Source organism: Garra rufa, chromosome 15, assembly GCF_049309525.1.
Source record: "Garra rufa chromosome 15, GarRuf1.0, whole genome shotgun sequence".
Classification (NCBI taxonomy): domain Eukaryota; kingdom Metazoa; phylum Chordata; class Actinopteri; order Cypriniformes; family Cyprinidae; genus Garra; species Garra rufa.
In genome coordinates this window covers 2,076,991-2,100,837 of record NC_133375.1, presented here as the reverse complement: position 1 = coordinate 2,100,837, position 23,847 = coordinate 2,076,991, and the positions used below count along the sequence as shown (strand labels likewise).

Sequence of the window (23,847 nt, the reverse complement as noted above, 5' to 3'; positions counted from 1 at the left end):
TAAAAAACTATAAATTATAGAACAATTAAATAAAAAAATGTAAATCAAAATTAAACAAACACTTATTTTACACAATATTTGCAATTAAAATATATATTTTATAAAATTACATTAAAATTATATACATTATATAACCTGTGAAAACTAAAAAAAAAATCTGAAAATCACCACAGTGCATCTCAAAAAGTTTATTACAAAGAGAGACAGACAGACATAACATGTCTGCTTTACTCTGCCTTTCTCCCACATACACACACAGTAATCTCCACCTCCATAAAAAGATGCCTGAGAGTACCTGAAGCACGGAGAACAGACAAACTACCATGATTTAACACTATAGTAGGGATCACAAAAAGCTCTAGAGCAGGAATGAGTTATTTCTCAAGCCCAGGTTCTTATTAGCGATATCCGATGGTTCAAATCAGTTATTATTAGTGATGCAAACTAATAGGCAAAGTGCTTGAAAATCATAGATCAGGCAATAAAAGGTGTGCAACATAAGCTCTATATTCCTCACCTCTGCAGCTCGTCGTCTGATGGTGTATATTTATCGGTGACGTTGGCAAGATCGCCCAACACCTGGGCGCTGTAGACTGTCAGACAGGCCAGCAGGATGAGCTCCTGCCAGGTGGCGCTCAGGAGCTGTGTGTAGTCCTCGATGGACAGCTCACAGAAGAAAGGAAGCTTCTTGATCCAGGAGATCTGTCTGAAGAGAAGTTCATCCGCCAGCCGACACAATAGCGCAAACAGCTCCACCTGAGTGACCCGATACCTGCACAAAAGAAAAAAAATAAATCATTAAGTGAGGATTTGTACATTTTATGAATGTAAAAACGTATATAATGACTGTTGAATGAATGAGGTGGTGTTATTGTTTACCCTTCCTCGATGAGCATGGGTGTGCCCAGTGGGGCCAGTTCCTCTGCTGCTACCAGCTGGCTGATGAGGGTGTGACTCTGGGGGTAAAGACTCCGCGGCTGGGCGGCATACCCAAACAGGTGAGGCAGGAACTGGTAGTGCTGGGCCATTGCGTTGCCAATGTACTGTTCCCTCAAAGCAGCGGTGTAGCCATTCAGTTCCACAGAGCGACTAAGTGGAAAAGAAATGGTAAGAAAGAGGAAAAAGAAATATAGGTTACAATACTGTATTTACTTTATGAGGCAAATGCAAAGAAAGCTTTTCGAATCATCTAATCTAAATGTACTCTTAAAGGAACACTCCACTTTTTTTGGAAATAGGCTCATTCTCCAACTCTCCCCGAGTTAATAAGTTGAGTTTTACCGTTTTGAAATCCATTCAGCCGTTCTCCTGTTCTGGCGATATCACTTTTAGCATAGCTTAGCATAGATCATTGAATCCTATTAGACCAATAGCATCGCGTTCAAAAATGACCAACGAGTTTCCATATTTGTTGTATTTAAAACTTGACTCTTCTGTAGTTATATCGTGTACTAAGACCGGTGGAAATGCAACGCAGCGAGTTTCTAGGCTGATAAGATTAGGAACTACACTCCCATTCCGGCGTAATAATCAAGGAAGTTTGCTGCCGTAATATGGCCAAAGCAGTCGGAGTATTATCAGAAATTAGTTCCCAGCTAGTTTAGCATTTGCACATGTGCTGCGTGGTATTACTGCTCCTGCTTCGGCCATATTACGGCAGCAAACTTCCTTGACTATTACACCGGAATGGGAGTGTAGTTCCTAATCTTATCAGCCTAGAAAATTGAAGCTTTGCATTTCCACCGGTCTTAGTACACGATATAACTATAGAAGAGTCAAGTTTTAAATAGGACAAATATCGAAACTCGTTGGTCATTTTTGAACGCGATGCTATTGGTCTAATAGGATTCAATGATCTATGCTAAGCTATGCTAAAAGTGATATCGCCAGAACAGGAGAACGGCTGAATGGATTTCAAAACGGTAAAAATCAACTTATTAACTCGGGGGGAGTTGGAGAATGAGCCTATTTCCAAAAAAAGTGGAGTGTTCCTTTAATGTAATCTGAATGTAATCTAATCTGTAAATTTTCCTTTTGCGTTTTGTGAATTATTCCCATACAGAATTGCACAAACTGCTGTTTTTACAGGGAATACTCACTTGGATGAAAGTGTGGATACAGGTGAAGGCTGATTCCCATCGGAGACGCCATTGCCAGGGGAACTGTGATCACTGTCGCCGTTGTTTCCCCAAGTGTGTTCCGGCATGTTGGCATCATCCTTAAACTCCTGTCCGGACATAATCCGCTCAATCTCCTCATCGGAAATCTGCACAAAGAAATTTTTGATCAATGCTGTGAAAAATTGTTTTGCGAAAATTCTCTACTGTAACCGCACGTTTGAAGGGAACCTGGTGTATTAACACTTGTATGACTTAATGTTGTCTCTTACTAAAATGTGACCCAAGGCCACAAATCCAGTCTTAAGTAGTATGTGTATATTTGTAGTAATAGCCAAAAAATACATTGTATGGGTCAAAATTGTAGATTTTTTTTAAAAAATATTAAGTTAAGATCATGTACTACGAAGACATTTCATACCGTAAATATATAAAAACTTAAAACTTAATATTTGATTAGTAATATACATTGCTAAGAACATTGCTAAGAACTTCATTTGGACAACTTTACAGGCGATTTTCTCAGTATTTAGATATTTTTGAACCCTCTGATTCCAGATTTTCAAATAGTTGTATCTCGACCAAATATTGTACTATCCTAGCAAACGTCATCAATGGAAAGCATATTTATTCGGCTTTCAGATGATGTAAAAATCTCAATTTAAAAAATGTACCCTTATGACTGGTTTTCTGGTCCATGGTCACAAATATGTTGCAGAAAATCCATTAAATATTTACATTATTTAAAAAATCCACATTGTTTTATACATCTTTTGGATGGGGTGCCATTATTTTGATGGCGTCAAATGGTCTCATTTGGTGAGCTACTTGTGCTACCTGTTGCTATTTTTACCGCAACACAACACAAAATAAAATACTGATACTATGACCACATTATGCGCCCTTTGGTTGTTATTGTTTAGTCTGTTGTCAGGTGTAAGTCTTCACTGCTTTACTTAGTGATAAGAAAAAGAGAAAAGACTGGGAAGATGCCGAATTAAACTTCCCAAAGACCCGCGTCTTTGTTCTCTCCACTTTAGCCCTGATGCCTTTGAGGCTTTTAATCGACCACAGCTACTGAAAGAGCTTACAAACGGCAGAGACAAGAAACGCTAGATGCCATCCTGGCAGAATGTAAACATGCTAACGCTTGTCATGACGCCGCAGCCACAGAGTTTCTCAGCATGAATTTCGCTTGATATCTGGAGCGTTTAGACTCCTTGTGGGGAAAAATCGATGGTACAGCATTATATCCATATCCATCTTATATCCATTGCCACCTGTAAGCTTTTTCAGTAGCTGTAGTCATCTTATCAGTATTTTATTTTCCGAGTTGTGTTGCGGTAAATATAGCAACAGGTAGCACCAGTAGCTCACAAAGTATAGTCGTGGCCAAAAGTTTTGAGATTGCTGCTAAACTGCTTTTAGATCTTTGTTTCAGTTGTTTCTGTGATGTACTGAAATATAATCACAAGCACTTCATACGTTTCAAAGGCTTTTATCGACAATTACATGACATTTATGCAAAGAGTCAGTATTTGCAGTGTTGGCCCTTCTTTTTCAGGACCTCTGCAAATCGACTGGGCATGCTCTCAATCAACTTCTGGGCCAAATCCTGACTGATAGCAACCCATTCTTTCATAATCACTTCTTGGAGTTTGTCAGAATTAGTGGGTTTTTGTTTGTCCACCCACCTCTTGAGGATTGACCACAAGTTCTCAATGGGATTAAGATCTGGGGAGTTTCCAGGCCATGGACCCAAAATTTCAACGTTTTGGTCCCCGAGCCACTTAGTTATCACTTTTGCCTTTAACACGGTGCTCCATTGTGCTGCATTGTTCTTCACCAAACTGTTGTTGGATTGTTGGAAGAAGTTGCTGTTGGAGGGTGTTTTGGTACCATTCTTTATTCATGGCTGTGTTTTGGGCAAAATTGTGAGTGAGCCCAATCCCTTGGATGAGAAGCAACCCCACACAAGATCAATCTGTCCCTGATGTTTTTTTTTTTTTTTGGAGAGAAGTGGCTTCTTTGCTGCCCTTCTTTGCTGCCCTTCTCTACACCAGGCCATCTTCCAAAAGTCTTGGCCTCACTGTGCGTGCAGATGCGCTCACACCTGCCTGCTGCCATTCCTGAGCAAGCTCTGCACTGGTGGCACTCCGATCCCGCAGCTGAATCCTCTTTAGGAGACGATCCTAGCGCTTGCTGGACTTTCTTGGACGCCCTGAAGCCTTCTTAACAAGAATTGAACCTCTTTCCTTGAAAATCTTGATGATTCTATAAATTGTTGGTTTAGGTGCAATCTTAGTAGCCACAATATCCTTGCCTGTGAAGCCATTTTTATGCAACGCAATGATGGCTGCACGCGTTTCTTTGCAGGTCACCATGGTTAACAATGGAAGAACAATGATTTCAAGCATCACCCTCCTTTTACCATGTCAAGTCTGCCATTCTAACCCAATCAGCCTGACATAATGATCTCCAGCCTTGTGCTCGTCAACATTCTCACCTGAGTTAACAAGACGATACTGAAATGATCTCAGCAGGTCCTTTAATGACAGCAATGAAATGCAGTGGAAATTTTTTTTCGGGATTAAGTTCATTTTCATGGCAAAGAAGGACTATGCAATTCATCTGTTCACTCTTCATAACATTCTGGAGTATATGCAAATTGCTATTATAAACACTTAAGCAGCAACTTTTCCAATTTCCATTATTTATGTAATTCTCAAAACTTTTGGCCAGGACTGTAGTATGAAAAAACTGTCAACTGCTTCAAAATATCTTCTTTTGGCTCAGCAGAAGAAAGAAACACGTACAGTTTTTGGAACAAGTGAAGGGTGAGTAAATGATGACAGAATTTAAATTTTTGTCAGTTCCATCCTGTAGTCAATTTAGACCATAGAACGGGTTTTCGCTTTTCATACAAATATGACAGAAAGAGACAAACCAGCATTTAAGTCAAGGTCGTGCGCTAAAAAATACCTTTTTGAAACAGTTGATGGGTTCAAGCCATTTTTAACAGTGCTTTATTCAGTGTAAGGTGAAGCAACCAGCTATTGTGTTTTTCAGAGGCAATTAGGGCAAGTCAATAAGATGGCGGTCTCTAGTGCTGGGATCAGGTGTGAACAAGAGCACTATTTGGACTAACAAAGCTAAGTCTTTATACCCACTTTCTCCTGTCAAATACAATACAATAAAAATGACTCACTAGGGTAAACAGTTTTATACACTAGTACTGCTCACTGAATGTACTCAATGGAGCCTCAAGTCTAATCAGCATGATGTCGGAGAAACACAAGGCGAAGTTACATTTTATCTAAAATACATCACATTTTACACAACAAACTTTCATGTCAAAGGGCAAGTTGTAGATTATTAGGCATGTCGAGGGTCACAAAAAACATATTACCTCATATGAGAATTCACCTAACGCTGCTATTCACGCAAATGCAGAAAAGCAGCTGAACACAATGATTTTATGAGGTCAGCTGACAATGAATGTGAAGAATGACAAGGCAATCTATTCACCGGTGCTCCGGCCTTGAGAACAGCGACTCCTCTAATCAAATTAACATCTTTAAATTACGCTGAGGTCACAAGGGCATTTATCGGCACGTTGGGCTATTTATCCCAAAACGCTATTCCGCTCGTCTTCATTTGCGCCAAAACTAATCAGCTCTATTTCCTCCATTCACGCCTGGAGAGGGCATGAACGCAAACAGCGCTGCTGCTTTAATACGCGGTGGACACGAGAGGCATAAAAGACTGATGAGAAACTGGAGATGAATGGCAGGGCAGGAACGGAGTAATTAATTTCTGACTTTTAAAAAGTCTTAATGAAGAGATATACAAGTATAGAAGAGCAGTAAAGCACACAGATCAGGGCATGCATTCACATCAGACAGAAAAAGCCAAATTTGTTTTGAAAGAAAAGTGTTGGTGATGAAAGCGAATGAGGGGTTATAAGGTACCTGTACAGGACCGATGCTTTTGTTCCTGCCTCCCGGCATGCCATCTTCTCTGATTGCTGAAAAACACAAAACCAAATAATGAGCTGAATGTCCATTTAAAAAGAATTTTACCTTCGAGATGAGAAATTCTGTGCGCATCTGAAATGCTTCGCCTCTTTTCAGCATTTAAATGGAAATTACAGATAAATTGGTTTGTATATGCCTCATGTAGTCAATTTAGAAGTTAACTGGTGAAGAAAATAAACACAATTGCGGCATGATTTCAACAACACAAAAACTTTGGGGAAGAAAAGCAGACGTTATAAAATCTATCTAGAATGTAAGTACAGATGAAGGTGGATAGGAAATATTGCTTGGATATTGCAAATACTTCTTTGCTATTGATGAGTAACCTATTATATGATTTTTTCAGCATCAATCTTTTAAGTCCACAAAAAAGCTTTTACCCCCTTAACTGTGGTGAAATCACTGTAAAGCACAGTTTCAGATTGGCTTTTGCTTTTATAAACTGGAAACAACAGATTTCAGAGATGTAATGTATAAATTATTAATTCATTATTTATTAAACGTTCAACTGCCAAATCTGTCTCATTTAATTAGATTAAACAGCCTAAATGTGTTATAATGTGTTGACTTGCACTTGTAGTTTACTTAAAATGTATTTGCAGATAATATAATATGTTTATAGACATGTTTCTTAAAAAGTGCACTTTGTAATAATGGCAAATTAAATATTTTACCTTAGAGTACATTTTAAATGATTTAGTTTTAATAACTTGTCATGCTTTACATAGTAAATCACATACTTACATTTAAGGTTAATATATTTGTATTAAAATGCAACTTCACCATTACAAAAATGATCAAATAATTAAATACATGACATACAGGTTTCAATTGACATGCCATTAAATTAGGTTTTAATATACTATAAGTGAAGTGTATCCTGCAATACTTTAACCATACTCCATTAAGCAGGTTAATATGAAATTACACAAAGATGGTCAAAAAATGTTTTGCCCTAGTGAAAAAAATACTAAAATGTATTTGAAATAGATTTATTTTGTGCTAAGTGTACTACAAATACATTTACATATTTATGTGCATAATAAAAATACCCTGGAATTGTACTTTTGGTATACTAAACTGTTATACTTAAACTGCTAAACTGAAACAACTTTAATTGTGCACAAGTAGCGCTGAATTACAAATAATAATATACTTACAAATAATAATATACTGAAGTATGTGTTATTGTGCAAAGCTATTGCAAGTATAGCCTACTTCAAGTACACTTTAAATATTTTGCATATCTTATGTAATACAATCCTTATTAATAGTGATATTAAAACACATTTTAGGAATAATATTAAGAAATGCGCATTGTGAAATAAGCAAATACTTTTAAATATAAGTTTAAACATAATTTTATATCAGTAAATCTTCAGTGATATGTCAATAAATATGTGAATGGATTTGAAGTATACAGTATGAAATAAATGTATTTTAAATAAATTATGGCATTGTTTTTTTGTTTGTTTTTTTTTAACTAGGGTAGCTTGTTGCATTTCATTTAATTTAAAACCGGTGTATATTTTCATTTAATTACAATTAAAATGCACTTATGTAGTATATTATTTCTGTAATATTATTATGTAGTATATTATTTCTGTAATAAGTACTATGCTTAAGCATACATATTTTAATAAGGGCTTCTCATCTCACTTGGAAGGCTTCTCATTTACCAATTTTAGAAATTCTATCTTAAGAGGAGTATCCTATATGGTTCTCAAGGGAGCTGCAGCTTGTGTATAAATAGTATCTTGTATGCTGTGCGAATGGGAAACAAATGCATGAGAGCTTTGAATCATCTCCTGGATGCTTCTCAATCTTAACCCAAGCATAACACGACAGTAAAAGATGAAATACTCTGTCACTGCTGATATCTATAGCGTGTGCTTTTGTTTTTCATAGATGTATGTAAATTACAGGCACATTGTGAGCTCAGCCTTTGTGTATTATTAGTATGATCACTAGAGGGCAGTGGTGATTGTTTTAATGTATTTTCCACCAACTGTTTTTGTTTCCAAACTACCTTTAACATGTTAAAGTAAAACCAGCTTCTCCTAACAGCACCATAATGACTAACTAATACCCCTGTTGAACAGAACAAATGAGACAAGCTCGAATTTCCACTCAGGTTGAGACCGGTTTGAGCTGGTAAATGCTGATCAGCCAGCCACGCTGATCTCTATTGTGGAAGAAAACTAGACCAGGTCATACTAGTTTAAGCTGTATTTTGGTAAACCAGCTCAAGTCCAGGTCAGCTTTGTTCCCCACCATCTGCTCAACCAGACTGAACCAGCTAGAAAACATGCAAAAGCATTTCAAGCTGGTTTTAGGTATATATTTAAGCAAGATATGATGGTATTGGCTCCATTGACATCTCTCACCTTTGCGGTTCATTCCCATCTGCAGGCACTTGAGCAGCCTGCAGTACTGGCAGCGGTTGCGTTGCTTGCGCGACATCTCGCAGTTCTTGTCGCGGCTGCAGCGGTAGACGCGCTTGTTGCAGATGCTGCGCTTGAAGAAGCCCTTGCAGCCCTCGCAGGAAATAATGCCATAGTGCAGTCCTGTGGCGCGGTCTCCGCAAATAAGACAAGAGCGCTGCTCAGCCTGGTCATCTGAGAGAAACACACAAACATACAGACATTAGGACCATCATATGTAGACATAAACAAGTGCATCTGAATGCATTCTGTGTATTTTAGATCAATTATTTGGCCACTATTTAAATGACTGTCAACTGTACATTCATTTTGAATGGTAATATTTTTTTTAGATTTTAAAATAACTGTTTTCTATCTGAATATGTTAACATGTAATTTATTTCTGTGACGCAAAGCTGATTTTTCATCATCAGTCTTCAGTGTCACACGATCCATCAGAAATCAAAATCAAGCTGATTTGATGCTTAAGAAAGATTTATTGTTATTATCAATGTTGAAAACTTTGTGCTGCTTCATATTTTTGTAAAAACAGTCATGCATTTGTTTTCAGGATTAAAGAGTATAAAGTTCAAAAGTTTAAAATATTATATTTTTAATATATTATAAATCATTTTAATTAAAACTAAATAAAAAATTCACTTTTCTTCCAGAGAAAAGAGAGATCAAATTATTTTTATATGCAAAAGCATTATAAAACATCATAAAGTGAATCAGAACTATGATTAAGAAACACTATGAAATCAAAAGTGACCCTGTAAAACAACAACAACTATCTTTTCAATTATTCACAACTGAAGAGTTTATTTGCAAAAACAACAACAAAAAAATGTAATCATGTTTTTTTATTATCATATTGTTTTATTGTATTTTTTTTTTTAGTTATTTTTACTTAATCAAAACAACCCAACTGCAGTTTGACTGTGATTAATTGGAATGCAATTTTTTAATTGTTAAAAACTGAGTGGTTTGTTTTTGCAAATGAACTCTTCAACTTTTTTCTGACATTACTAGGGCTGTGTGGGAGTAGTATGCAAGCCCATTTCTTCCACTAAATAAAAAAAAATAAAAAAAGGTAATTGTGATTTTCTGTCTCAGAATTGTATGATACAAACACTCAGTTCGGACTTTTTTTCTCAGAAAGAGATTACAAAAAAATTACAATTGCGATATAAACTTGCAATTCAGAGAAACAAAGTCACAATTGCATGTTTTGTCTTACAAGTCTTGCAATTCAGTTTTTTCTCCTCAGAACTGGACTTTATAACATGCAACTGTGAGTTTATATCTCACAATTTTGAGAAAAAAAGTCAGAATTGCAAGATACAAACTTGCAATTTTAAGAAAAAAGGTTTATATCTCACAATTCTGACTTTATAACTTGCAGTTCTGAGGAAAAAAGTCAGAATTGCAAGACACAAACTTGCAATTTTGAGAAAAAACCTTTTTTTTCTGACTTTATTTCTTGCAATTGTGAGTTCATATTCGACAATTCTGACTTTTAACTCACTGTTGTGCATCTATATCTAACAGTTCTGAGAAAATAAGTCAGAATTGCGAGTTCATATGACAATTTGGAAAAAAAATAAGTATTGCGAGTTCATATGACAATTTGGAAAAAAAAAAAAGAATTGCGAGTTTATATGACAATTCTCAGAAAAAAAGTCAGAATTGCAAGATACAAACTTGCAATTTTATTAAGTTATGAGTTTATATGACACAATTCTGAGATAAAAAGTCAGAATTGCGAGTTTATATGACAATTCTGAGATAAAAAGTCAGAATTGCAAGATACAAACTTGCAATTTTGAGAAAGTTTATGTTTCGCAATTCTGACTTTATTTCTCGCAATTGTGAGTTCATATTCCACAATTCTGACTTTAAAACTCATAGTTGTGCGTCTATATCTAGCAGTTCTGATAAAATAGGTCAGAATTGCGAGTTTATATGACACAATTCTGAGAAAAAAAAAAGAATTGCGAGTTTATATGACAATTTGGAAAAAAAAAAAGAAGAATTGTGAGTTTATATGACACAATTCTCAGAAAAAAATCAGTAATTACCTTTTTTTTAATTCAGTGGTGGAAACGGGCTTCCGTAGTGTAGAAACATAATATTAACCTTTCATTTCTTCACCTACTTTTCAACTTTCAGCATTTATTTCCACACTGAATATCCAGTTTTACCCAGAAATGTTTCAGATAAGTTAAATTCATTTTAAAATCACAATACTTCCAACAAATCATCAGGTTTTATTTTTAGAACTTAAAAACAATTAAGACTGAAAGGCCCTATTCCCACCAAGACAAACAAACACTGTAACACACACAAACACCCTCCCCCGGCTCCAAAACAGGCTCCTTGAACAGATGCGTGGGTGCCATGGTAACGGTGAATGGCATGGCTGAGAGGAATGTGCTTGCTCACCGCGGCTGTGGCGTCACGGCTGACTTAGCAAAGAAAGGGTTCAAACCGAGAGCAGCGGAAACACTAACCCTCTCTTCCTCCTCCCCAACTTCCCCGTGTCCCACTCGCCCGCGGTCAGACCTATGAGATCAGCTAACACCGAAGCCAGCCCCCCCCCCCCCATCTGCTGCCTAATGAAGCTGTACAATCAACATTTTTGCTCCTTTTCAAGACTAAATAAACCTCACAGAGAAGTGCAACAGGGTGAGACTGAACTCAAGAGTGAGAAGCAGTCTAAAAGACAGATCACTTAATTGAATCATTGTACTGAACCAATTCTTTTGAACGATTCAATCAAACTTTTTTAATTGAGAGAGGTAGAAAAAGTCATGCAAAATCAGATCAGAATCAGATGCTATTAAAAGTTCAAAAGTTTATCAAGTTAAAGGCCTTTTACTAAAATGGTAAAAAATGCATCCCTTTTTGTTTAGAAGTCTTTACTGATTTTTCTATAACAAACATAGGAGTAACTTAAGAACAACTATATGTGACCCTGAACCACAAAACTAAATTTTTAATTTGTTGAAATTCATTTATACATCATCTGAAAGCTGAATAAATAAGCTTTCCATTGATGTATGGTTTGTTAGGACAATATATGATCGAGCTACGACTATTTGAAAATCTGGAATTTGATGGTGCAAAAAAAAAAAAAGTGAGAAAACTTGCCTTAAAAATTGTCCAAATGAAGTTCTTAACCTAAGTTTCTTAGGTAGGAAATTTACAAAATATCTTCATAGAACATGATCTTTACTTAATATCCCAATGATTTTTGGCATAAAAGAAAAAAATGATAATTTTGACAAATACAATGCATTTTTGGTTATTGCAGACTGGTTTTGTGGTCTAGGTTCACATACTGTTAGTAATATTTCGAGATTATGGTTTACTAGACTGAAGCAACTTATGTTTACATGATTACCCATATATAATTTGTAGAAAATTCAAGCTAAAATGCGACAAGCCACCAGAATTTCATTTTATTTTTGGTTAGGGTCACATATTTTTGCTCAGTTTGGGCTTCTGAATAAAACTGCTTTTTCCATATTGTCGCTGTACTATATGAGCCATAAAAGCCTCATGTATCAAATTTAATATTTTTTTTAAAGCAGTTTTTAGTATTATTTCATGTCAAGCTTTACAGGGCTAATACAGCAGCGTGCAGCGTGATCACTTGAACCATGTTTATTAATTGAAACTAAATATGAAAAACGATTCAGGCTTATCAGCGTTATAAACACTACATATTTCCATTTGTGTAAAGGTGATAGTGTAGATCTACAGGTGATTGAAGGAGAAATGCCAGGATAAAGCGTGGCAGAAAGTCGAACGGATAAACACAAACAAGGATCGTTTCTGCGTGAAAGAGCGAGGGGAAAAAAGGAAAAACACTGCTGCTGACGGAGAATGTGGCGGGGCCGGGGCTGTGGACCATTAACAGAGAGTTCAAGTCATAAAAAACAGGGTCATGGCCCAGCGCCTTTTCTTTCTCAATATGAGAGGGAGTTCCACGGGCCCGTCATTACAGCAGAGTCAAGAACAGGCCATTCATACCATCTGACATGCCTTTTACTCCTCTATAGGACAGTATGATTACAGTGCAAATGCTGCCTTTTCTTTCGGCCGCCTTTCTGTGGGCTTTCAATGCTGTGGCGCTTCAGTGTTTTCTGAGGAGCCGAGCGAACTGAGAAGGGGTCAACAGTGCACGGATACAGTCGAGGGTTATCCGAGTGTTAAGTGTGGGGCTTTCAGTCTTACTTCAAACACAATGTTTAGTCTCTCAGAGGGTTTAAAGGTGCATATTTTGACTCGAAGCAAGAGTGTTTGCTTACAAACATTTGAAATGATTTACAAATAAACTGATAGATGACTAATGAATTTCAGACAGATGACTGCTGGAGGAAAATAATCTGTGTAAATATTTTCCTTGCATTTAGTTTCATCAGTAAAGGTAGTGCTTTAAGAACAAGAACAAGAACAAGAACAGCAAGCAGTCTGATATTAAATGTTTAAAATGCAGACTACCGATGAAGTAATGATGCTGAAAATTCAGCTTTGCATCACAGGAATAAATTACATTTTAAAATATATATTTAAATTATCTTAAGTTATTTTAAATTGTAATAATATTTCACAATATTACTGTTGTCGTATTTCTAACCAAATAAATGCAGCCTTGGGGAGCAAAAGAGACTTCTTTCAGAAACATTTAAAAATCTTAAAGAGCCCAAACTTTCGAATGGTGCATTTTTGATAGAAAATTAACAAACATTGTAAGGTTTTAATAAATTAAAATGTTTAAAATGGCACAAGTTCAATTCATTTGAATTTAATTCATATCTGTGAACCAGTTCAAATGAACTGATTCAGTGAATCTGTGCACTTTTCATGTATTATGTTTCAGGAAAAAAATTCTGAACAGAGTTCTTGAATTTATTTTATAAACTACATGGTATTAAGCAACACACATTATGTATATTATTGCATTTGTTAAATTCAACACTTTAAATATTGGTCCATATAAATAAAAATAAAATAATTATACCTTCATATAAAAACAAATTTTGCTCATATAGTTAAATCATGGTGAAATTTTATTTCTTGTATTAAACATTTTAAAATTTAAATAGCTGTTTCTTTCAAAATTATGGTTCATCTGACTGAAAAACATAATAAATGTCCTTACATGTGTAATTCGCTCTAGGACAAGACCTTTTCTACAAGTTTGGGAACCATTAATTATTTGGACCCAGGGCTTGCCAATATTTAATTGATGAAAAAAAAACAAAAAAACTCTACATTGCTTGTTCTTGTTATTTCTCTTCTTAAGCTTCAAATTAATGGATATTGTTGATGTTTTTGTCTATTTGTGGAAAATGAATTTTTTACTAGGAAAAAAACGCACTTGATGCCGAATATCATCAAAAGGCTGAATGACATTGAGCCACTATATTTTTAGCCCTACTTGGTGGGTCTTGTGTCCCTTTTAGTCTCCCATTGAGAGACACTGGGTGGGAATATGCAAAACGACCTATCTGTTAAATGCAGAATAGGAGACTTCTAAAAGCTTTGCACTATTACCATCTGAATGACATTGGCATTGAGATACCTGCGGTGAACTTTAACATACTGAGAGCTTTACTATACTGGACCGCAGGAGACACGCATAGAAAAGTTTGCTGTCAGATAAAGCTTATACCAGCCTTTCAAAACTACACAATATCACTTTTACCATTTATCAGTGGTAAAACTGATGCATCTACTGCTATAGACTGCTTGTGTTTAGTCAACCCTAATAAATGTGACATGCAAGACACTTGTTGGTTGAGTAAATGAATACATACTGAGCACAAAAGTCAAATGCATTTGCGTTTTCAATACACTTCAGCTGTGATTTCATACCTTGGTGACATATTTGTCAAATGGAGAGGACGCCCATATGCGGTACTGTAACACTGACCCTTCCTTGTTACCCCAAACCATTTGCCTGGAATTCCTGGCAGATGTTACGTTATGCAGGAGGCATTTGAAACCATAAATTATTGACCAGTGTATGTGAAATGACTGACTTCCTTTAATGAGAAAACACCGCTTCCAAAGCTGGCTTCCTTTATTCACACCCGGCCTTCTTTGATTGGTTAAATTTGTCGCCCTCTCTTTCAAGTGCATGGCCACCCTATAAACCTGGAGTTCTCTCACACCTTCACACACTTGATCCCACAGCGTCACTTCACACCCCTCCGCCCCGTCTCACTCGGCCCTGCCACTCACATGCACGCTCCAGACCAACTGCCACGCTTGTTTGGGGAAAATGTCAGCTTCTGGAATTCTTTGAAAAATAATTATGAATTTGTAAAAAATAAAAATAAAAAATTGTAAGTTTGCTGCCTCACCTTCTGGAAATCTCATGGTAAATATCCCAGTCCACAATGAAAAATAAAACAAAAAAGGAATGATATAATGTATAAAAAAAATAAGCATATTAGATAACTGATTTCTAAAGGATCATGTGACCAAAAAAAAACATCTGATCAAAATATTTCTCTTATTTATTGCTTTTGATTTGGGCTGAAATATGACAGGTTCTTGACTAGTTTACTGAAATTCATTCCCTTATGCAATTGTTTACTTGTTCATTTCAAGTGACTGAGAGGCGTGTTGAATGTGGCAGAATGAAAAAGTCAGATTTAAACATTGATCTGGATCTTTCTCATTGCTTTGGGCTGTGTCCCCCACCCTCCACACACACACACACACACACACACACACACACACACAGGGCTCAGACCCCCCACTGCACCTATTAAAACCTGCATTGTTACCCTGAGGTCAGGCTGGGTTTCATTCCAAACTTTACCACAAGCAGGAAATGCAGATCCTGCAGTTTAAACAGTGACCATGATATCAGTATGTGACTGACAGCACAGAAAAACAAAAGTACAGTAAAGTAAGGACATTTATGTTACAAAATAGTACTATTTCAAATAAAGACTCTTTAAAGACTAATTATAAGTACCTGATCAACAATGATAATTCTTGAACAGCAAATTAGCAGATTAGAATAATTCCTGAAGGATCATTCCTGAAGAAAAATCAGCTTTGACTCACAGAAATAAATTACATTTTAAAATATATTCAAATAGAAAACAGTTATTTTAAATTGTATTAATATTTCACAATATTAGTTGTACTGTTTTTTTTTAAACAAGCAAATGCAGCCTAATAATTTAACACTTACTATGAAATTATCAAAATATCATATTAACTCTACAGTTATGGTTACAGCAAAAAATGTAAACTTGATATTTACCACCATTTTACTTTAGGCACCATTACCTGTCTAGATTTTTACTAGTGGTGGGCCGTCATTGGCGTTAATGTGCTGCGTTAACGTGAGACTCTTATCGGGCGATGAAAAAAATATCGCCGTTAATCTATTCTCAAAGTTGGGTTGGGAGCTGGGTCTAAACTACGTAAGATATGATGACTTTCACCTTGATATTTTAGCGCGGATGTACACCTAGCCGAATTGCACTGTAGGGGGCGAGAACGAGTCTTCGAACCTGTGTGTATGCCTACTGTGAAATTACCACATCAAACGAGACGTGCTAACATGGATGCAGCTATGAAGCCGCCGGGTTTGCTTCAGGGCAGGTGCGTTGCTAGACCCTTTTTACTGGGGCACGTGCCCCAGTGAAAATCTGCTGTGCCCCAGTAAAATCTCAAATTTGAGTTATAATTTACTTTGATAATCCCGAAATAAAGACATTAAACTATATGCAACAACTGAATTGACGCTTCTAAAAGCAACGCAGTTTAACTACGCACGCAGATACCCATGCCCGTGCGCGTCTGTGTATTTAACTGCAACGCGCACGTCGTGCAGCCTTTTACGCAGAAGTACATGCAGTGTAGGAATAGTTGGTTACACAAATTTGTATAGTTAATTGTGTTGTAAATGCAATTGTCAAGCAGTTTGCATTTTGGAAACAGGAGATGAGCGCCTGGTCTAATGCGCCACCTGGCTTGAGAAACCTGTTCTCAAAGACTTACTTTTAGTCATTATTTGGGTAGCACACATATTCTGAATGCCTTCGGCAGAATTCAAATTAGCCATTTAATCTAGATTAATTCCAAGATTACAGTGAGATTAATCTACATTAAAAAATTAATCTATGCCCACCACTAATTTTTACTGTCTCTGTTAATGTATTTTTACTTGTGACTTAAGTACTTAAGTAGCACAGGTATATTTTTGTAGCAACAGCCAAAAAATACATTGTATGGGTCAAATTGATCAACTTTTCTTTTATGCCAAAAATCATTAGGATTTTAAGTAAAGATCATGTTCCATGAACATACTTTGTAAATTACCTACCGTAAATATACTAAAACTTAATTTTCGATTAACAATATGCATTGCTAAGAACTTCATTTGGACATCTTTGATTTTCTCAATATTTAGAGTTTTTGCACCCTCAGATTGCAGATTTTCAAACAGTTGCATCTCAGCCAAATATTTTCCCATCCCAACAAACCATACACGAATGGAAAGCTTTCAGCTGATGTATAAATCTCAATTTCCAAAAACTGACCCTTATGACTGGTTTTGTGGTCCAGGGTCACATTTTACACTAGTGGCAATAACGGAATCTCTAATTACAGTTGTGAATGTTAATAAGGATGTGTATGTTTAATGTAAAGCATCTCTGGCAGGCCAGTGGCCATGTGTCTGGGCAGGTGTGTGTCTGAGCAGTGGAGGATGGGAGGACAGAACAGATGATGGCGAGCAGAAAGCGGAGGATGGGGAGAGAGAAAAAGACAGAGGTCTAACTCTCTACGAGGGCTTTGTCTTTCGTTTCCATTACAATCAATCCCAGCTGAGCGGACATGAGGTGGGAAGGGGGCTTTCCTGTACTTTTCCACTCAACTCTTCCTCCTACATTATCATCTATATGCAGACCTTTCACTTTTTGCAGTGATACATAAATCAATTAAGATCTTATTTTAATTAATGAATGGCAAGGCAATTCATGATCTGGGGCGGATCACGGACTTGCTGGTTAAATGGTAATTTGTTCCCCATCCCGTTCGGATCTCCTAACCGCCCCGTGGACAGTATTATGTTAATCGTCTGAGCTCCACATTTTCACAGTTATGTCTAGCTCAGCTTTTCTCCAACCCAAAGCATGAAAGAAAGAATGAGAAGACTTTCGGCTCACCCTCCCCCTTTGACCTGCTCACTGTAGTAATCTCATAACCATCACAAGAGGCCAGGAATTAGCATGTGGTAATTACACCGAGGTTCGGTCTTAATGTAAAACAAACGATTCTGCTTACATAGACCAAATTAATCCAGGAGCTCTAAAACAAGATTTGTGCTTAATGTAAATGTGTTTGACAACAGCCCATTCAGTTGGTTTAGTTGGTTTTCGCATTTTGAAATGTTAAAGATGGTGCCCTTATACAATACAGCTCAAAAGTTTGGGGTGAATAAAATAAGGATGTTTTCATAAAACAATAATAATGAGATGGAATGTTTCCGGAGAAGCAAATCAGCATGTTGGAATGATTATGTGACACTGGAGACTGAAGTAATGATGCTGAAAATTCAGCTTTGCATCAGAGAAATAAATTATATGTTTGTAAAATATTCATATAGAAAGCAGTTATTTAAAATAGTAAAACTATTTCACAATTTTAAGATTTTTATCTGTTTTTTAATTAACTAAATGCAGCTACGGTGAGCAAAAGAGACTTAAATCCTGAGCTATTTTATCATCATGTATTTCAACATCTACATGAAACCACCCAAAGGCCAATTATCTGAATCCTCGATGAAACAAAAGCGAAAATTTTAACCTTACAGCCAAACAGCAATTAAAAAGACACTGAGGAGTGAAGTTACATCAGAATATTGATGCGTTCATCCACATGGCTGCGTTTCAACATCTTGGGCATTGTTTGGCCTCTCAGTAGCATCTATAGTTAGCTTAACAAAATCAATAAAAGCCATCAGCAGATAAAACACATCAAAACCTGAAATATTTGCAAACATTACACAAGACACCGAGCCCTATTGATCCCTCATCGCAAGGGCAGATGTTTTTCTTAGCTCACCAGATCAGAGCTTTCTGGGTTTGTGGGTTAACAAAATAATACAGTCAAGCTCTGAAAATTTGAGCTTCAATAAGTCTACAACATGAGACATGAGACTATTTTTAGGCCTCAAATTTGTGTGGCTCATCAAATTACATACAATTCTGGTGTATAATGAGGGAAAAGAGATTTAGTTTCATTTCTGTGAAGTAAAAATCAGGCTTTCAGCTACAGTACACTTTTAAAAAGGAGGTTTTGTAGTGATGCCATAGAAGAACCATTTTTGGTTTCCAAAAAGAACCTTTCAGTGAATAGTTCCTAAAAGAACCATTTCAAAGAACATTTTAAAAATCTAAAGAAACTTTTTCAACTATAAAGAACCTTTTCTGAATTTGACAGGTTCCACGGATGTTCAAGGTTCTTCGTAGAACCACTGATGCCAATAAAAAACCTTTATTTTAAAGAGTGTACAGGCCTTGTTTGTGAATACAAACAGATGCAGTGATAAATCAATGAGAAGCAATGAACACAAACATCATCAGGCTTTAAGTGTGAATCAGCTTCACATTTAATGATCTCAGCACAAGATGAGCTAGTTGGGTTTAAGTGATGAACACTGCAAAAATCATTTTTCTGAAGTTGCAAATAAAGATTATTGGAGTTTGTTTCACGAGAAAATCAAAATAATGGTTCTTTGGAGCATTATTGGTTCCATCTATGGAATCTTTCCATTCCATAAAAGGTTCTAAATAGCGGAATCTTTAGATTTTTAAATTGTTCTTCACACTTTTTGGAGGAACTGTTCTATGAACAAAATGGTTCTTCTAGGCCATCACTGTGAAAACCCTTTATTTTCGAGAGTGTAGATGTTGATACAAGCTCATTTGTTGCTGAGCAGAAAGGCCACTTCTTGAACAGGTTTTAGTTGCTAAATTTAGCCCAGAATGGCTGAACCTGTACTCCCTGATGTCCTCTACCATTATTGATCTTCACATCGCCTCAATTCCCCTCCCCCTTGTGTATGAGCACACAAACACCCCTCCACCGCAGAGGTGACTTCCTGCATGGAAGAGTGACGAATGGAGCCCAGGGAAAAAATGCATGGAAAAATGGAGCGGCAGAGACGAGAGAAAGGAATAAGAAGGAAGAGGAGACAGAGGGATGAGTGAAGACCCTGAGAGATCACCCCCTTCTGTTGGAAACAATAACAGGGGAGATGGGTGGCAGGAGAATAGGATTAGAAGGAGAAGGAGGAGTCATGTACAGTGGCTTTTCAGCTCCCCCCCACACACTCACACACACAATAGTGTTTTCACATACCACCCTTGAACATATTCACCCTTTAGTACAATACAGTGGCATTTTTGCAATCGAGTTACATTCAAATTCAACCACAAAGCCACAGTGCTCTTAAAGCGCCGCCCAGGTTCCTCTTCTTATCATAATCGCTTGTTAAGAACGCATAACAACAGCTAATGTTGGCCAATATGGGTTTTAAATGGCCGACACCATTTAAGGCAGTGGCTAATGGCTGATATAATGGCACCAAATGATATATTATATTTTAATATTATAATTTTAAGTATTCTTTAAATGTATATTTAACTTAATTAAATGTAATACTAATAGTATTATCAAAATTGCATTTTTATATAAAAAAATATATATGTGACCCTGAACCACAAAACCAGTCATAATTATAGCCATAGCCAAAATTCTTGCTTTTTTCTTTTATGCCAATAATAAGTAAAAATCATGTTCTGTGAAGATATTTTGTACATTTCCTACCATAAATATATTAAAACTTAATTTTTGATTAGTAATATGCATTGCTAAGAACTTAATTTGGACTTTAAAGGCGATTTTCTCAGTATTTGGATTTTTTTGCACCCTCAGATTCCAGATTTTTAAATAGTTGTATCTCGACTAAATATTGTCCTATACCAAAAAAACATACATCAATGGAAAGCTTATTTATTCCGAAAATTTCAAAAAATGTACCATTATGTTTTATAGATCAGGGTCACCTATTATATAATAATATAATATTTTAAGTATTCTTTAAAATTATATTTAATTTATTAATTGAATGCAATAGTAATAGCATTATTAAAATGACATTTTTAATTTATTTGAAATTAAAAAATTAAAAGCAGTGGCTAATGGCTAACAGAATGGCACTAAATAATATATTATATTATAATATAATATTCTTAAGCATTCTTTTCATTTATAATTAATTTATCCATTTAATTTAATACTAAAAGCATTATTAAAATTACATTTTTAATTATTTTATTATTTAAACAATTAAAAGCAGTGGCAATGGCTTATATAATGGCACCAAATAACGTAATATAATATTTTAAAAATGTATATTTAATTTATTATATTTAATTTAATACTAACACACTTACATTCTAAACTCTTATTTAACTAAGCTTGAATCAGGCTTAAACATAATGCGATATAAAAGCAACAACATGAAAAGCAGCAGATGTGTTCAATTCATTCTGAAACATGCCATTGAATCTTATATGAAATATTACGAAACTACTTCATAATTGGATAATTTAGATGATTATATAAATGTGTGAAGATTTTCTTTAAGCTGTTTCAATTAGCCTCAAAGCAAACCACATAAAAGATGCAAGGTGCTACGATTGATTTGTTCCCAAACAAGCCTCCAGGTAATACAAGATCACTCTTTCTGAATGCCATTCAGGCATCGGCTTATCGAAAGGTGTTTTTTATGAAAGCACCTGAAATAAGTAAATGAGGCAGACACTAGTAGAGCCGTTTACACCTTTCCTCATTATGTGAACGCATTTTCACACCAGCCTTTGAGGAATGTCATTGGTAGGCTTAAAATTCGACTTAAAACTAACACGGGCCAGACAGAAAACTAACATCACACTTCTCAACTCTGCGTTTTTGTTAATGAAACAAGCTTGAGGAACAATAGGTGAAACAAACAATTCTCACACACTGTCATTTTGGAAGGACGAGCGGTTGAAGATATTGATTTGATACTAGTAGTTTTGTTAAGGAGTTGCTAAAGGGTGTCAAAGTCCAAGGCCGCCCGATGACCGCTTTAAGACGCAATACTTTTTGACCTTTAATGTGGCGAATGCTAGATATTGATTTGATACTAGTAGTTTTGTTAAGGAGTTGCTAAAGGGTGTCAAAGTCCAAGGCCGCCCGATGACCGCTTTAAGACGCAATACTTTTTGACCTTTAATGTGGCGAATGCTACTGCACTAAAAAGGTCTATCTTTTCTATCTAGCAAACCGAGATACAATTATGTGGCCAAACTGATAAAATCTCGAGCACTGAGGGGTGAAGTTTGGGCTACAGTGATAAACCCACGCGGGGGGCGTTGCATGGGGGTTGTGCGAATGTATCGGGGGTTTAACCAGATGAGCGTGGTGGAGCCTCGCTGACCCCCGCTCGCATCGCATGAAGACAGCTGCCTGCTCGCACAGAAAACCTTTTCCAGATGGGCCACAGCCCGCATACCACAGAGCGCACACAGGATCGCCGTAAACCCACTAAATACACAACTGAAGTCCTGAGCGAGAGGGAAGATGGGTGGATGATGCTTTACAGAATATAAAACGACTCGTGTAATATAAAAACATAGCCAATAAATCTCATAGCAAAACATCTCAATATGAATGCCAAATAGTGTTTCGCAAACCCAAACCTGAGGTGATTTATCTGAGGTCAATTGAATAAACATCTAGAAATGGGTAGCTAAGCTTAAATCTCCATTTTATTCGCATTCACAGTCAAATCCTACAGTAAATACGCTTCCTTTCTGTAGATACGAAGTAAAATTGACTTAAAACACAATGTATACACAATTACAATGCCTTGTTTGGTGAATATGCAATGCATATGATTCATCATTTGCACTACAGACTAGTTTGTTCATGATTAAGATCATAAATTAAAATATGATGACAACAAACAGCAGTTTGCAGCATTAAGCAGATAAAATAACTAGAAGTGACTGACATTAAAGTTAAAATGTGGCTATATTGGGTTTACTAATATCTAATTTCAAAAAGAGAAAATGCACAGTCGTGTTTTTCCTACAGCTGTTAGCTTTAGCAGGTTTGCCTTTACATTAATTAGCTACACAATTAATCTGCTATCAGCTCAGCCTTGCTAACAAATCTGCATTGAATCTGCTCTCTCTTCCCTTTTTGCAGTTTTCTCTTACCTTCCCACGAATCCATCTCATGTCTCTCCTGGTCTCCCTGTCATCCATTCATACATGTATCCTCCTCAGGAAGAGCGTAGGCCTCATGACTCTCTTTTCCTTGTCCTCCTCTTGTTTCTCTTTGCTCCCTCCTCTCCTCTGCTCTGACTCTCACTGATCCGCCTTCTCAGCCTCAGCCCTGCTGGTCAGTTTCAGCCTGGTCACATGACCACCGAGTTCAGGCCCCAGGGGTCACGGTGTGGCCGGAGGGCCAATGGCAATGCGGGGGTTATCTGAGTGGAACTGATAGCCCTATTTTACCCTCCTGCTGAACAATGCAAGCCCCCTCCCTCTCTCCCTCGCTCTACCTTTCTCTCGTTCGCTTCTTTCAAAGTCAGCAGAAGTGCACGGACGGTCAAAGGCTGCAAAGCCCAGTGCATGGACAGATTAAATTGAGCTGTTTTGTTGTCAAAGCCTGCAAGGCTTGAAGCACAACAGCTAACTGGAAGCCACACTGATTGAGACTACATCATGTTATCCCAGGTTGCTATTTAGTGATATAGGCCTATCACTGAATCTCACTTGGATATGTGGCTGTATAAGTAATTAGCACAAGCGCCATATGTGTACATTTAGTCACTAAAGAACTGTGCATTTAAAACCAGATTAAACCAGATTAAATCATTATTGGTTTGTTAAAAAATACTATGAAATTCATGGTCTGTTTTGTTTAATTTTAATATGTAAATAAATAAGAAGGAAATATGATTGGTAATACTATAATTTTCCATGGATTCCATGATTTTCTATGGATTTTTACTATGGTATTATTGTATAAAACAAAATACAATATATAAATACCAAAAGAAATATATATTTTTAATTTAATTGGGCTGGGGCATGTTTTTATTTAACAATCTAAATTCATATTAAACTAAAACATTTGTAATTAATATTAAATTAAAATTCAAGCATAAAT

The 23,847-nt window shown here is 36.3% G+C and overlaps 1 protein-coding gene across 1 annotated transcript; it reads right to left on the bottom strand.

Moving 5' to 3' along the window:
- Window positions 1–513: 513 nt before the first annotated feature.
- Window positions 514–23,026, bottom strand: nr6a1a (nuclear receptor subfamily 6, group A, member 1a). Its single transcript, XM_073819124.1, has 6 exons — window positions 22,890–23,026; window positions 8,542–8,772; window positions 6,089–6,144; window positions 2,100–2,266; window positions 880–1,089; window positions 514–772 (listed from the first exon to the last, which is right to left on the bottom strand). Exons 1-6 carry the CDS (start codon window positions 22,903–22,905, stop codon window positions 514–516), a joined length of 939 nt encoding a protein of 312 aa, XP_073675225.1. The 5' UTR covers window positions 22,906–23,026.
- Between the last annotated feature and the right edge of the window lie 821 nt (window positions 23,027–23,847).

What these genes read in the sequence shown, in the direction of transcription:
- nr6a1a (XM_073819124.1), bottom strand. An exon ending in GTATCCACACTTTCATCCAA is followed by an intron (nt 1,090 to 2,099) that starts GTGAGTATTCCC and finishes TTTTCCACTTAG; the next exon opens with TCGCTCTGTGGAACTGAATG. An exon ending in CCCATGCTCATCGAGGAAGG is followed by an intron (nt 773 to 879) that starts GTAAACAATAAC and finishes TCTTTTGTGCAG; the next exon opens with GTATCGGGTCACTCAGGTGG.